At 43.4% G+C, this 16,311-nt stretch overlaps 1 protein-coding gene across 7 annotated transcripts in view; it reads left to right on the forward strand.

Annotated features, from left to right (window-relative positions):
• Window positions 1-16,311, forward strand: part of NMNAT1 (nicotinamide nucleotide adenylyltransferase 1) — an 842,176-nt gene that overhangs the window by 400,015 nt on the left and 425,850 nt on the right. For 2 of the 7 annotated variants that reach the window (XM_044063139.1, XM_044063137.1), the window contains exon 2: window positions 8,490-8,569. The exons of 3 other annotated variants lie outside the window; for them this stretch is intronic. Coding sequence is in view for 1 of the 4 variants with exons in the window: in XM_044063134.1 (XP_043919069.1) it covers window positions 9,437-9,483 (47 nt within the window). In the remaining 3 variants the exon portion in view is untranslated. Of the gene's footprint in view, window positions 1-8,489; window positions 8,570-9,031; window positions 9,484-16,311 lie in introns of those variants that run through there. 2 more of the 7 variants (XM_044063134.1, XM_044063135.1) reach the window with 2 other exon arrangements.

Below are 16,311 nucleotides of genomic sequence, written 5' to 3' on the forward strand. Positions count from 1 at the left end.
TTGCCCCTTTCCTGACATCAGGTCGTCAGGGGTATAAAAGATGCGGCCGACGCCATTTTCTTTAGTCTTTCTTGTCATGCGGTGCTCGAAGCAGAAGCAGTTAGCAAGTGCCGGTCGGCCGACTCCTGAGTTTTTCGAGTTTCAGTTCCGAAGTCTTCTATAAAGCTAAGTACCCCATTGGGGAAACATTTTTCTTGCTCCGGACCAATGTCAGAAAAAGTTAATAATTGTATTTCTTGTGGGAAGCAAATACCTCATAAGGACTTTCATTCTTACTGTATTCCTTGCCTAGGCCCTGACCATAACGTTTCAGTTTGTCGGTTTTGTGCTAGATTTAACCAATGCACTATTAAGCGTCTGTATGATTTCGCATTAAACTATTTTGTTCGCAGGTTTAATTATCCAGAAATGTCGTCGGATAGCCATCCGACTACTGGAGTTCACAAAAAATGCAAAGAAAAAGATAGACAACCGAGGCCCAAAACTGACGACGAAGCTTCTCCTAAGCCAGTCGCCGGTTCTCAGTGAGGTGCTTTCACAGCCCCTGATGCCCGCTACTTTAGAGTCGCAGGCCACTACCGACTCCCACGTGGAGTCTGCTATGCTGCTGGAAACTCAAGGTATTGGAGCCTCGGACGCTATTCCTTCAGATGGGACCGGAGCCACTGGGCAGGCACCGGCTTCTGAGGGTGTATTCAGACCTAAACATATATACATTAAACCAATTCTAAGCAGACTAAAGCACCTTCAAAGGCAAAGAAGCAAACTCAAGAGCCACGTGGACAGGCCTCCATGCCCAAAAAGCAGATGCTCAAAATGGCCGAAGACTTGATTACCTTGATCAGGGGTTCCCATCCCCCTCCTGATAAGAGGCCTAGGCAAGAGACTGACTATGAATCTTCAGATCAGGTTTCCATTTCTTCTGATTCCTCTTCTGATCAGGAATATTCTCTTCCCCCCTATGAGGATTCTGATGCTGAAGAATCTATACCTTCAGCTTCTCCTCCAGAGGACTATTCTTTTGGGGAAACCTTACATACCATGAGGGAGCATTTCCACTGGGAGAGCCAAGATTTTTCTGAATCTAAAAAGAGGCTCAGGGATTTCCTGTTACTACCTCAACACTAGCCATCCCACCTATGTTAGACATTGTAGATGATGTGTTTTCAGAGTTTAGTCTTACCCCTGACTCCTTACCTCCAGCTCCTGTTAAGCCTGACAGATATTACAGGGTTCCTGAGTCACATAAATCCCTTTTTAAAAACCCTGCTGCAGACCCAGAAACTATTTCTCAGGGTCCCAAAGGAGTTAAGGCTTCCGCTGCAAAAACCCCTACCCCCTCTGACAGAGATTCTAGGGCACTGGATAGATGGGGGAAAAAAGGTTTACACATCTGCTACCTTGGCTATAAGGGCCTTAAACTGTCAGTTTCATATGCTCAAATATCAACAGCATGTCATGGCGTTGCTTAAACAGCAAATGTTGTTAAACTCTGAATGTGCAGAAAACAAGGAAATGCAGGATTTATTGCATGCAGATGAACAAGTTGAAAAGCATACTTTGCAATGTGGTTTTGATTCTTTAGAGGCCTCCTGCAGGGCCACAGTTACAGGTTTTGTAATTAGGAGGCATGCTTGGTTAAAGGAACAAAATCTGCCTGATCATGTTAAAGTTAAATTATTAGATGCACCTTTACAGCATGATACATTGTTTGGTGTTAAGGCAGAAGAGGTGTTAAAGAAAATGGAGGGCAAAGCTAAATCTATGCAAACGGTCAAAGATTTTTTACAAGTACAGCCACCTGGGTTTAGTAGACACTGGCCAACAAAGAATTGGTCCTTTCCCGTGTCAGACAGACTTCAAAGGGGCAGACCCAGATGCCCCATTGACAGATCCCAGGTGCAAGGTTCATTCCGCTCAAAACAATGGGGGGCTTCTACCTCCAAAGTTGGAGAAGACAAATCACAACCATTCACAACCATTCAGGAAACTGTTACAATAACTTCCCCCTGCCTGCACCAAGCACATCTCCTGGCAGCCCCCTTAGGGGGAAAATTAGCTCTTTTTTCTCAAAATTGGCACATTATAACCCAGGACAAATGGGTATTAAATATCGTGTCACAAGGCTACAAGTTCCATTTCCATACCCTGCCAAAGGCAAACGGCTGGCCAGATCTGCCAAAAAATCAATGGGCAGAGGCACAAAAACAAGTCTCATCCCTCATGGACATGGGGGCCATTCAACTAGTACCAGAGCAAGAGCAGGGACAAGGATTTTACTCAAGACTGTTCTTGGTACCCAGAAAGGACAAGGCCTGGAGGCCAATACTGGACACATTCCTGGATATACCAAAATGCAAGATGTTGACTTTGCAACAGCTTCTGCCCATGCTGGGCAAGAATGCTTGGCTTGTGACTTTAGACCTAAAAGAGGCATACCTGCATGTCCCAATCAGACAAATATGCAGAAGATACCTCAGATTCAAGGCTGGCTCAATGCATTACCAATTCTCTACTGCACCCAGGGTCTTTACAAAATGCCTGGCACCAATAATTGCATTCTGCAGACAAAGAGGAATACAAATATATCCTTACTTGGACGACTGTCTAATTCAAGCAGAGAACAAGGACATTCTTCTACAGCATCTGGCGTTTGTGAAAAGACTTCTAACATGCCTAGGGTACACAGTCAACGAAAAGAAATCAGAACTAGTACCCTCTCGAGATAATATTCATGGTTGCAAGCTTAAATACAACTGCCCAGATGGCTTATCTCACGCCAGACAAGCAAAGGCAACTGACTACATATTTCAAAATGCTGGCAACAAAGGCCCAGTTATCTGTAAGAAAAATTCTGCAGGCTTTGGGCTTCATGGCATCCTGCATCCTACTAATTCCATATGCAAGACTGCATATGAGGAAATTTCAATGGTACCTAAAAAGTGTTTGGACACAACATTGCCACAGCCTGGAAACTATGATTACTCTCATTCCCCGCCTGCAACAGGAGTTTCGATGGTGGGAAAAGGCTTGTTACCAAAACAAGGGACAGCCATTCACATTACCTCTAGCCAGGCAAACACTAACAACGGATGCATCAGATTATGCCTGGGGGGGCCCACATGACAGGAAAATGCATTCAGGGCACATGGATCTCAAGCCAAATGCATCTACATATCAATCAAAAAGATATGCTAGCAGTTCAAAATGCCCCGACAGCCTTCAAGGACCTACTTCATCCGGTTAAAGGCTTATAGTGCCTGCATATTTGAACTGTTTCTTACTGAAATTGGTACACCTTGTTTGCTGTAGCATAGACTAGATCCAGGCCTGCTGAATCTAGCTTTGTTTGTATGCTTGTTGTTTGCTTGTTATTTCCCTGAAACGCTAATTCCACCTAAAACGTGGCTTTTCAGCGCTTCTGTGGATCCTTAGTGATATCTGCATTGCTTACTTTACTTATTTCCTTGTTTCACTTGAAAGAAAGTTACTGTTTGTCGTTTTTGCATTTAGGTTACCTGTAACACATTGCATTTAAGTTACCTGGCATTTGCTCACTAAAGCAATTATATAAGTCAGCACTAAAAAATTAAAAGCACTACACCCTCACAAACTCCCCTTGAGTACCTTGTTCCCCATTGGCCCTTTCTTTAGTTATGTTAGGAACCTGGGTGGGAATTCCCAGATATGCTCAGAACTAGTCCAAAATGACAAAAAATACACCAAACCCACAGACATTGCCAACATCCTAGCTGACAGGTTCAGCAAACTTCCCCACCAAAAGGGCAAATATTTATCCCAGCAGAGTGCTGCCCCCCTGACATCTCAGATGCTCAGGTAAGAGCCGCCCTCTCCAGAGCTAAAAATACAGCATCAATGGGACCAGACGGTGTCCCGGGTTGCATCCTACATGAACTCCAAGAAGAGCTAAACCCAAACATAAAACTACTGTTCAATCTCAGCCTTACTACAGGATATGTACCCAAAGAGTGGCGTACAGCATAAGTGGTCCCTCTCCACAAAGGTGGTGCCTCAACAGATCCTGGAAACTAGGTGCCTCAACAGATCCTGGAAACTATCGCCCCATAAGCCTGACTAGCTTGGTCTGCAAAGCTATGGAAAGGATCATCATGGACCTCATAAATAAAGATATTGGGGACCTACAGATACTGGATCCTACCCATTTCGACTTTAAGGGCAGATCCTTCCTCTTAAACCTGGTCGATTTCTTTGAAACAGTCACCAAGGCCATTGACGAGGGGTAGGTGGTCCACACAGCCTACTTGGACCTCGCAAAAGCCTTCGATACAATACCCCACTCGGGCATTATAGATAAGCTCTCCAGCTTAAATATAAACCCCTATGTCACTAGATGGGTTACAAACTGGCTCAAGGACAGAACCCACATGGTTAGAATAGCTGGAGCCATGTCAGACTCCAAACCAGTTACAAGTGGCATCCCACAAGGCTCAGTCCTGGGACCTCTCTTGTTCGGTATATATTTCTCGGAGGTACAGGCCAACACTAAAGGACTGTGGCTGACCAAGTTCGCAGATGACTGCAAACTGGGTGCCATAATCGACTCTCCAGCCAACACAAGCATTCTCCAAAAGGGCCTCATAGAAACAGACAAGTGGTGCCAGAGCCATGGCCTCAAGCTAAACGCCAAAAAGTGTATAGTCATCCCCTTTGGCAAAACAAAGTGCCACAAATTACCACATAGGTGGTAATCCATTAAGTACAGAAGAAGTCATTAGGGACCTGGGGACCCAAGTTGATAGCAATCTCTCATTTGACAACTACGTGGGTAGAAAAACATTTTATATAGCCCACCTAATCATGAAGGGATTCACATCTAGATCAGGGGAGGTCATCGTGCCTCTTTACTCATCCCTCATCAGGCCCATAATTGAGTACAATGCCCCTTTTGGGATGTACCTTACCAGACACCTGCAGCAACTGGAAAAACCCCAAAAGTACCTCACCAAGAAGATCAAAGGGCTCAAACAGATGCCATATGCTGCCCGGTTAAATAAACTCCAGCTCTACTCAGTGGCATACCGCATGCTCAGAGGCAATCTGTGCCTGACGTATAAAGCCATGTCCAACCCAGAATTAATGGACATGCTGCACCTCAGAAAATCCAAATCCCATCAAGCTACGCGCTCGAGAGACTTGAACCTCAGTACTGAAATAAATAGGACATGCTGGAGGGACAGATTCATAACCCAGAGGCTCCCGTCATTCTGGAATAAAATCCCAGTCCAGGTTAGGCAGAGTCCCTCATTGACTCTCTTCAAGAGGAATCTTGATGAGTGGATGGGAGATCATAGGTTTACCCCAGGTATCATTTCTGTGTCACTGTTAGACAGAGGCACAGTGTACTAACCTCAAAAAAGGCATAGCAAAATTAATTTAAAATGGGTGGTGAAAGCCAAACACACTCTGGCTTGGCTTGTAAATGCCTTAGGGCAGATAGCCTAGTATGAACCTATGATAAAGACAGACAACATCACGGTCTTGTGGTATATAAACAAGCAGGGGGGGGGCACTCATTCTTACCCTCTTTGCAGACTAGCCATGACTTTGTGGACACAGCATTGACTCACCAAGTACACCTGCAGGCACAATTCCTGCCAGGAAGGAAAAATACTCTGGCAGACGACCTAAACAGAAACCTCATCAATCCGCACGAGTGACACCTGGATCCACAAGTCTTCAGCATGATAACAAGGAAATGGGGATGCCCGGACATAGATCTATTTGCCTCCCCTCACAATTACCAACTAAAAAGATTCTGCACAAGGATTTATCACAGACAAGCATGGAAAGTAGACGCTCTATCTTTCAGCTGGAAAAACCTATCTGTATATGCATTTCCCCCTCTGCCTCTCCTGCCCAAGGTACTCCTAAAGGTCATACAGGAGAAGCCAAGGATGATACTAATTGCCCCAGACTGGCCCCGCCAGTACTGGTATCCAATATCCAATACTAAGGAGCTTGTCTCTATGCCCAGCTTGGACCTTACCTCAGATAACTCATCTACTGTCCCAGCAAAACAATCAGATCCTGCACAGCCAACTCAGGACATTAAACCTGGCAGCATGGCGTATAATGTAATCATACAAAACACACCTCTCAGTAAAGCTTTAATGGATGTCATTTTGGAGGCCAGAAGACCTAGTACTAGAAAATCTTATGCTGGAAAATGGAAGAGATTTTGTGCTTGGAACCAGGCACAAGGAACTGATACAGCTGTGCCAAATATTCCTCAGATTTTGCAGTACTTAACTGAGATGCTGGACAAAGGTCTATCTTTTTCATCTATTAAAATTCATGCCTCTGCCATTTTAGCTCATTACAATACAGAGCCGCCAATCTTTTCTCATCCCTTACTAAAACAGTACCTCAGAGGAGCCAAAAACTTAAGGCCTCCAAGAAGATCACGAATGCCTGCATGGGACCTCAACTATGTCTTGGAAAAACTCACTCTGCCACCTTTTGAGCCAGCCGCTACGGCTGATATAAAGTTTTTATCTTGGAAAACAGCTCTGCTCCTAGCAATAACTTCTGCAAGACGAGTTTCAGCGCTTCAGGCACTCATGGCTGTGGAACCTTTTATCATTTTTTATCCAGACAGGGTTTTTTTGAGGACAAACCCAACATTTATGCCTAAGGTGGTGTCCAGTGTGGCTCTTAACCAAACTATTCATCTGCCACCTTTTTATCCAAATCCACAGAACAAGGGGGAGAGAATTCTGCATTCTTTGGACGTACACAGACAGCTTAGATTCTACTTGGACAGAACCAAAGTTTTCTGAAAGACAGAGCAATTACTAGTGGCATATGCTGCAGGATCACAAGGAAAGGCAATCTCAAAACAGACCATTTCAAAGTGGATAGGCCACTGCATTCATTTCTGCTACTTGCACCATGGCAAGCCAGTGTCTAAGGGCATTAGGCCACATTCAACCAGAGCTGCAGCCACTTCAGCAGCCTTTCTCAGGGGAGTACTAACCAAGGACATTCTAGAGGCTGCTACTTGGAGTTCAGTGCGCATCTTTACCAAGCACTATCATCTGCCACTCTACTCTAAATCCAGGGCAGGCTTTGCCACTGCAGTTCTGCAAGGCCTCATAGCCGCTCCTAATGCTGTTTAGCTCCAGCCTCCCATCCATAGCTTTGGGACTCTACCCAAATGTAATGACTGCAACAGTGAAACACAAAGAACATAGTACAGTTGTGTACACTTATGTAGATATTCGAGTGTATTCACTGTTGCAGTCCAGGTTACCCACCCGCCATCCCCCTTTCTTCTGATGGAACGTATCTTTCCTTCTCTGATTTATACAACTTATGTGGTGTATTTTCTTGTAGATGAAGGTAAAGTTTATATTGGTGTATGTATGTATATCTAAATTTTGGCTACCCTTTCAGGGAGCACCTGACATCTGGGGCAAGAAAAACTAAAGAAAATGGCGTCGGCCGCATCTTTTATACCCCTGATGACCTGACGTCAGGGAAGGGGAGACAGCGGCTGACGCAGGACCCAGGACTTTGGAATTCAGGACGACTGAGGGCAACCTGCTAGCAGGATTACCCAAATGTAATGACTGCAACAGTGAATACACTCGAACATCTACATTTATGGTAAGTGTACACAACTGTACTTTATCTTGCATAGTGTCAGAGCAAAATCTTGTGGCAGACAAGCTGAGCAGAACCAGAACAGGCACTCACAAATTGAAACTGAACTGGAGGGGTAGGCCTTCCAGGAACTGAACCTGCTGTGTGGAATACTTCAGATAGATCTTTTTTCCTCAACTTGCAATAATCATTTGTCAAAATTCAGCTTCCAGGACTCCATGCAAGAAAGCCTGAAAAATGGTTGCTTTTTGTTTTCCTTGGACAGGAGTAGCACCTGCATGTGTTTCCGGCCTTTCTGCTAATGTCTAGGGTCATTCTGAAAATTTAGAAGTACTCTTTAAAGATCATTATGGTGAGTCCCTTCTGAATTGGACAACAGTGGTTCTCCCTTCTGCTGGAAGTAGCCAAGGGCAGTTACCACAAGCTTCCTCAGAGACTGGACCTACTCACACAGGACAGAGGGGAGTTTGATGCATTCCAGCAACAAATAACTGCAGCTAACCCCCTGGATGATTTATTTTTATTTTTTATTTTATTTTACATTTGTTGACCGGGCTAGTCTAGCTGGATATATGTCCATTTTCAGTAGAGGCCCGGGGAGAAAAGCTCCACAACATAGAAAAAAGACAAGAAAGTTGTATCAAATAATAAGCACTTCAAAAGCAATGCTAGTAGGACAGACAACAAAAAATACATCAGGTGGAGAAATTATAAACAAAGGAATACAACTAGAGATATAAAGCATTTGGAGTCCTGATATCACAAGATATAACATGTTGAAAGAATTACAAAGAGAACTATCATTGAATATAAGAACATTACTGTGTTTTTTTTTTTTTTAGTAGTTCAGTGGAGTTGGTGAAGTTAAAGTAGTAAGCAGTACTAAAGTAACGTAGTGAAGAAGTTGAGGTCAAAAGAACAGGTGAGTGACTGGAGGCAATAAAAGTTTCATGATAGTTTATTAATAACTTGGATGTCTGTTTTCTAAGGATGTGCAGCCGGTATTATAGAAAGTAGGGTCCCTGCTATTAGTGTCTAAATATATTAAATGTCTTATTTCCATGTGAAATCTATTTTGTATGTTTTCCCTATCTGCAGTTCTAAGTCAGGCTGGTACATAATGCTATTGCAGTGTGTCTGAAACATCCTTGGGCAGTTCTGATACTTGAGCACGTAAACAAAGCAGTGCACCAGAAGACAGAATGTCCGAATAGTTTGGATGCTAGGGCAAGTTTGAAGGATGAAATGTATGCAATGGGCATCATATTACTTTCTTGGAAACGTCATCATTTCGTCATGTCTGGTAGCAAGAAATAATCACTGGGCATACCTTTGTTGCAGTAACTAGCTGTCTCTTATTTGTCTTGTATTGTAAATACTTGTAAGTACGTCTTAGAGTAGGGTGGGCCTATACTACTGTAAAACTGCATTCTTACTTTTAGTATGAAAGAGTGTACCATCTTGTCTCATGTAACAGCTGTGTAGAAAAATGGAAACATGCAATACATCTGAAAGTTCAGAGGCTGCAAACTAACAGTGTAGGTTCCACAAGTCCAGCAGCTTAGAGAATGGAACACGGCTGAAATTACGTTCATAGAGAAGGGAATCCACACAGCAGGGTGTGGCAGAAGGAGGATGTGTGTAAGAAATCCAAGTAATGGCAGCAATGTAATGGCAGCAGTCTATAACATCTGCGAAGCTAGCATGAACAAGGAGAAAGTGTGATATGAGTAATTTCACCTTCAGGTGACGTTTTTGCCAAGTAAGGTACTTAACTTTTCATTAATGAATGTGTTTGGAGAGGCCACAAGGAGTTGTGTATTCATCATGTATCAAGTAAGTTTTGTTGGCTGTTATGTAAAGTTTTATCAATCTTGTTTAGACAAGAATTTTAAGAAGTACAGATATGCAGTGAAGTAATAATACAGAAAGCACGAGTTTCATTCTGAGAACTTTCTGCAGCAGTTATCAAACTGTAAATATGACCAACAGATAACATAGTCCATATGCTTTTCTATAAGATTTGTCATAACAGCATCAACCTAAGTAGAATCTGTGTACATTAAAAGAGCAGTATGTTTTATTCAAGACAGACCTTGGTATATTAATAAGCTCCAGAGAGTTTTTTTCAGAATATCTTTCGAGTTTCTTCATACATTGTATAGCTGATGGGTCACTATTAAATGATCGAATGCTCAGATAAACAAATGACAGATTGTCAAGCCAGGAAGGTCACAAACCTGGGACATCAAAGAAAATGGACTTCTACTGTGCGGGTTTTGAGGGATACAGGAATTGGGGTATTATTGCTATCCCCTCTGTGATGCAGTCTCAGAGTTGATATTTATATGTCAAAAAAACAGGTGCTGTGTGGGTCATTGTTTTCTTTGACATTTGGGTTTTTGACCTTTCCCAGTCAATATTCTGCTGTTCACTCATCTAAGCGTTTGATCATTTAATACAGACCCATGGCTGACAGATTTACATGTTTCCACTAATGAGCAAGGGATGTTTTATGCTTCAGTATATCTTCTGGTAGAAGGCAGTATGCATATCTTTCTACAAGGTGCTGATTTTTAAAGTTTCTAAATTTATTCTCTGGATTATCTGCTGTATTTTTATAGAACCTATGTTTTCCCAACACCATTTTTCTGAATTTCAGGAAACATTTCCACTAAATGACTGTTTTTGCTAAACAAAGATAGAGGAAAAATCCATCACATCAGGTTATGTAGTTTCTTAATTTTTTATTAATTTAATGCAAGTAAAGGTAGAGAGGAATATGACAAGACTGACAAAAGTATTTTTTTACAGTTGCATAAAGGAGAAGGAACATACAGGCAATGCCACATTTGTTAAATTCCAGATGCTTTCCTACTGCTGTTGAGGGGCTGCTTTTTACAGTTTCAGAATGTGACACAGTGTATGAGGACATCAGTGATGTCACTGAAGACTGTGAGTGTCAGTTGCACAACATGTGGCATACTGTCACTTAGTGCAGAAGGCTGTGGGTTCTATTCTCTCACCAGGTAAATGGACTGTTGACATTGCAGTACAGCATTAGGAGAGTATAGCACTCCTGAGTGTGTGGTACTTCAGATGAAATATTAAACCGAGGTTCCTTCTGCTTGAGTTGCAGGTACTTCAGGTGTGTATATAAAAGATCTCATGGCACCTATTCAAAAGAGAATGGGGAGGTTCCCCAGTGCCGTGGCCAAATTTCCCCTTAGTAGTATAAATATCACCTCAGGTCTCACCTGAAAAGAGGCCACTAGCCTAGTTTGACTAACCCAGTCAGCAATGGATATATAAATAAAGTTCATATTTAAAGAAATATTTCCTCAAGTCCTGACATAAACCTTCAAGATGTCCTTCAAGAATGCAATTGCAGTCATAACATATGGGTTGTCCTGCCTCAGGCAGCCCTCGGTCGGCCGGATTCCAAAGTCTGGGTCCGGCGTTGGCCGGTGTCGCCTCCTCTCCGACGTCAGAACGGCTGGAGTATAAAGGCATCGGCCGACGCCATCTTCTTCAGTCTTTCTTGCCGCGCGGTGCCCGAAGCAGAAGCAGTTCGCAAGTGCCGGTCGGTCAGCTCCTGTGTTTTCAGTTACCGAAGTCATCTAAACGCTAAGTACCCTCTTGCCTCAGCCGATGTCAGAACAAATTGAAAAAGTTAATAATTGTTTGTCTTGTGGTAAACAAATACCTCATAAGGACTTCCATTCTTACTGCCTCCCTTGCCTGGGCCCAGACCACGACGTCTCGGCCTGTGCTTGCTTTAATAAGCGCACCCTCAGGCGCCGGGCAGAATTTGCCAAAGACTTTTTCAGCGAATCCTTAGCTTATATCATGCCGTCGGAACAACCGACAACACAAATTTCCAAAAAACGGAAGGACCGGGACCGACATCCGTGGCCCGCGTCCTCTACCGATATTTCTCCTAAGCCCTCCGCATTATGCTCGTCCTTCGGAAGCGATAATTCAACTGCTCCAGGCCGACGACACAGCGGTAACACGTCCTTCGGTCCCGGAGACTACACCGGTGCCGGTTATTGATTTTCCTCCAGAAACCGAAGTTCTAGATCTACCCGACACCATTCCCGTAGACAAGGTTACTCCTGCACGTGGGGCAGCTAGGCCTCCTGTATCCATGTCCATCAAGGCCTTTGCACGTGCTAAGGCCGCCAGCCAGGCCAAGACCCATCCTAAACCTACTGCTCAGGCCTCTTCTTCTGATAAACAGATCATGTCTCTTGCTGCAGATCTTATCTCTCTTATCAGGGGGTCTCAGCCTCACCCAGACAGAGGTTCTCAGCCGCCTGTAGAGAAAAGGCCTAGAACTGAGCAGGCTGACAACCTCTCTTCAGATGAAGCCTCTGGGGATTCTGAGCATTCAGATACCCAAGAAGAATCCTTCCAGGCCTATGAGGACTCTGATGCTGAGGAGTCATTTCCCTCTGCCTCTCCTCCAGAGGATTTTTCTATTCGTGAAGTCCTCCACTCTATGAGGGAGCATTTTAAGTGGCAGGGTCAGGAATTTTCTGATTCTAGGAAAAGGCTACTTACCTTCCTCAAGTTACCCCAGCACAGACCTTAGCTATCCCTCCAGTTATGGATGTCCTGGATGATGTTTTCTCTGACTCCAGTGCTAACCCTGATTCTCTCCCTCCTGCTCCTGTCAAGCCAGACCGATATTACAGGGTCCCTGACACTCACAAGCATCTCTTTAAGGCCCACTCTGTGGATCTTGAAACTATTTCACAGGGCCCCAAAGGAGTGGCTACTTCCTCAGCCAAGAATCCACTGCCAGCGGATAGGAAGCAAGGTCCCTGGAGATGGGGTAAAAGTTTATACCTCTTCCACCCTTGCCATGAGGTCACTTAACTGCCTTTTTCATATGTTTCAGTACCAGGATTATTTACTGGATGATTTACAGAAAAAACTAGCCTCTCCTGAGTCTATTGATAGAAAGGCATTGCAGGATCTTGTCCATAACTCTCAGCAGGTTAGCAATCATTTTCTTCAGTGTGGTTATGATGCATTGGAGGCTTCATGTAGGGCAGCTATGACAGGGGCTGTTATACGTAGACATGCTTGGTTAAAAGAACAGCCACTGCCAGACCATGTTAAAGTAAAGTTACTTGATGCACCTCTGGAAAAACAGAAGCTTTTTGGTGCTAATGCACAAGATGTGTTGAAGTCCATTGAGGAGAAAGCTAAATCAGTTCAGACAGTCAAAGATTTCCTCCAGGTTCAGCCACCCAGATTCAGCAGGAATTGGCCTTCAAAGAATTGGTCCTTTCCAGACACTGACAAGTTTCAAAGGGGAAAAAACAGGCATGCTCGAGGTAGAGGGCAATACCGAGGCTCCTACAGGGGCCGCCAATGGCAACCACCAAATCAAAGAAGTGGTGCAGGCAGTCCAGCTGCACCACAAGGACAATCACAGTGACTTGACTTTCATACCGCCTACCAAAGCTCAAAGAGAAGCACCTTTAGGCGGAAAATTATCCTTATTCTCAAAAAACTGGCATATCTTAACCAAGGACAACTGGATTCTGGATTTAATAGACAAAGGTTACAGATTCCACTTCCATACTTTACCAATAAGACAAGGCATGCCAAACCTGCCACATCATCAAAGGGCAGAGGCACTCATTCAAGTTTCAAAGCTGCTAAGAATAAAAGCAATAGAAAAGGTCCCTCCTCAGGAACAAGGCCAGGGATTTTATTCAAGACTGTTCCTTGTTCCAAGAAAAGAAAACAAATGGAGGCCTATACTGGACTTGAGTTCTACTTCCTTTAAATACTTTTCTCATTGTGCCAAAGTTCAAAATGCTGACGTTACAGCAACTCCTTCCCATGCTGGGCAAGGGGTCTTACTCTTGGCTGGTCACTCTGGACCTCAAGGAGGCATACCTGCATGTCCCAATCAGACACAGTTGCAGAAGATACCTCAGATTTCTTGCAGGGACAGAGCATTATCAATTCTCAGCATTGCCGTTTGGCTTATCTACTGCGCCCAGAGTGTTCACGAAATGCCTGGCATCAGTAGTGGCACACTGCAGACTCCAGGATCTCAAATATACCCCTACCTGGACGACTGCCTGATACAAGCAGACAACAAACAAACCTTGATAACAAACTTGGACTATGTCATTCAGTTACTTCAAGCCTTGGGATACACAGTCAACATTCAAAAATCAAGACTACTGCCATCCCAACAGATTATTTTTCTGGGAGCCAAACTGGACAGAAAAACACAAATGGCCTTTCTCACAGAAGAAAAACAAGAGCAGTTACCAGAGTACTTCAAAGGCCTAATCTCATGCAGATGTAATTTCTCCCACCATAAAACTACCAAGTTTGCATAGGTGTTTGTGCAGGGGGTGCCCATGGCTACCCCCCACTTTTGCAAAAAATAAGAACTACCAAACATAAATGCATTATTAAATAATACTATCTCCAAGAGCTGACCTATTAATATGATTCTATCATTAGAAAAACTAGTCTCTTTGGATAACAATTCATTGATGTATTCCATACCTATGTCATTTGGTATTGAAGTGAATAAATCCTTAACATCCAAAGTTATGAATAGATATGATTGATGGTTATCCAAAGTTAGCTTTTTGATATTAAGTAGGTCATAGGTGTCTTTGAGTATGGTGGAAAACTGATTCACTACAGGTCTCAAGATGTCTTCTATTAATTTGGAGACATGTGCTGTTATCCAGTTATCCCCTGAAACAATGGGTCTGAGGGGAACAGGATATGTGCCCTTATGCACTTTGGGTATCCCTTTGATAATCGGGGTGGTGGGGTGTTCTATGTGTAGGAATTCAAAAGTTTCCTGGCTAATTTGGCGACACATGAGAAGGTCATAAAGGACATCTTTAACAGTTTTTATAATTTGTGCTACTTCCTTAGATGTAATGGGGGTATATGTATCAGCCGCTGATAACATATCCGACATGCTAGTGATGTATTCCTGCCTGTTCAGGAGAACTACTCCCCCTCCCTTGTCAGCTGGTTTTATGACAATACGAGTGTTCTGTTTAAGTGCACTGAGGGCACGATTTTCTACTGGCGTCAGATTATAAAATCTACCTTTCTTGTTTACTTTACTAAACATCAAATAATATTGACTTTCACAAGCCTTGAGAAAACACTCAATGTGAGGAGGCATGGCAGGGATAAATGTGCTTCTTGTTCTATAAAATGTATGCCCCTGATCATAAACAGTGTTATCGTTAAATAACAATTTTAAGCACAACTTTCTGCAGAACAACCTAAGATCAAGTAGCGTGTCAGTTAATGTTGCCGGAGTAGCCGGAATAAAGCTGAGACCTCTATTTAAAACATGGATGCTAGTATCATCCAAAGCAAAGCCGGAAAGATTAAATAACAAATCAAGAGTCAGTTCTTTTTCCTTCTGTTGTAGCCGGGTTGTTCCGCTGAGTACTTCCTCTTGCGGGAGTCCCTGCTGTGAGATCGCCCCCTGGTCGGATGTAAGAGAGGTCGTTTCTGATAAGGTAAAAAAGTAGCCGAGGAAGGTAAGGCATTCGACATGTTCTTAGAAATAGCTCCAGTAGCTGCAGGAGGTGCCTGATGAAAAAAGGCTTCCTGGTTAGGAGGAGGCGTGTCAACAAAATTGGTTTCAGTGCGGCTAATCTCAGACTGGGTGGTTACACCCATCTCTCTATTCACCATAGATGTAGGTATCTGTGGTAACGATGGTATAACAATATTAGTTGCAGCAGGTCTCTTGGGCTGAGAAGTGGAAGCCGTTTCTGGCTGTGACATTATTTGGAGAAGACTGATGCCTCGGCCAAACAAACACTTGGCCTCTTTGGAAATCATGATAGTCACGTAACAGCTTTTTTTGTTTAGTAATTCTCAGTCTGTCACTGAAAAGATTTATTTGTGAAAAAATGTGATTAATTTTATCAATGCAATACTCTGAGGTGAACCGTTCTAACAACTGTTTATATAAATGATCGGTCCTGTTCCTCAATTCAGTTTCAAGTGGCAGAAAATAGTCAAGCATTAATTTAGCATAGTTGAACCCCAACTCTATGTTCAAGTCTTGCCACCGCTTGAGGAGTTCAGGGTGTGAGTCCCCATAGGTGGGCATGCAGAACACCCGCATGCCCCTGGGGACTACTCTGAAATGGATACAAGCTTCTAGATGTGGTCTTTGCCAGGCATACCTCTGCAGTTGGTATAAATTATCTTCTAAGGTCTTTAACAGAGGATAAAAATCTGTGAGATTCTCACCGTTCGTGTTGAGACTTGTATGCCCAGCTTCTCCTGTAAGGTCCAGAGACAATAAAGGGTTGCTGTGAAGGTGTATAAGACCATCCCACAATGAAGAGGTGTCCCTCGGCTCCGGATCCGAACTGGTGGTAGGCTCCATCGTGTGCTGGAAATGCTGACCAAAAAGAGGAGGCACAAGCGTATGAAAAAGTCAGCGTCCCTGCTGAATGGTACTGCACCAAAAGGAATACAAGGTAATGAAGCAACGTAGTGTAGTACCAAAACACGGAGGAGCAAACGATTATCCAAAGAAATACTGAAAACGAAACAAAGCACAATGGCAGCTCTAAAATGTGCAAAAACTTTTAATGGAAGTAAAAAACGAGCGCTATGGAAAGAAGTATA

The sequence above is a fragment of the Protopterus annectens genome, chromosome 2.part1 (genome assembly GCF_019279795.1).
Source record: "Protopterus annectens isolate FY-2018-M chromosome 2.part1, PAN1.0, whole genome shotgun sequence".
NCBI lineage: Eukaryota > Metazoa > Chordata > Ceratodontiformes > Protopteridae > Protopterus > Protopterus annectens.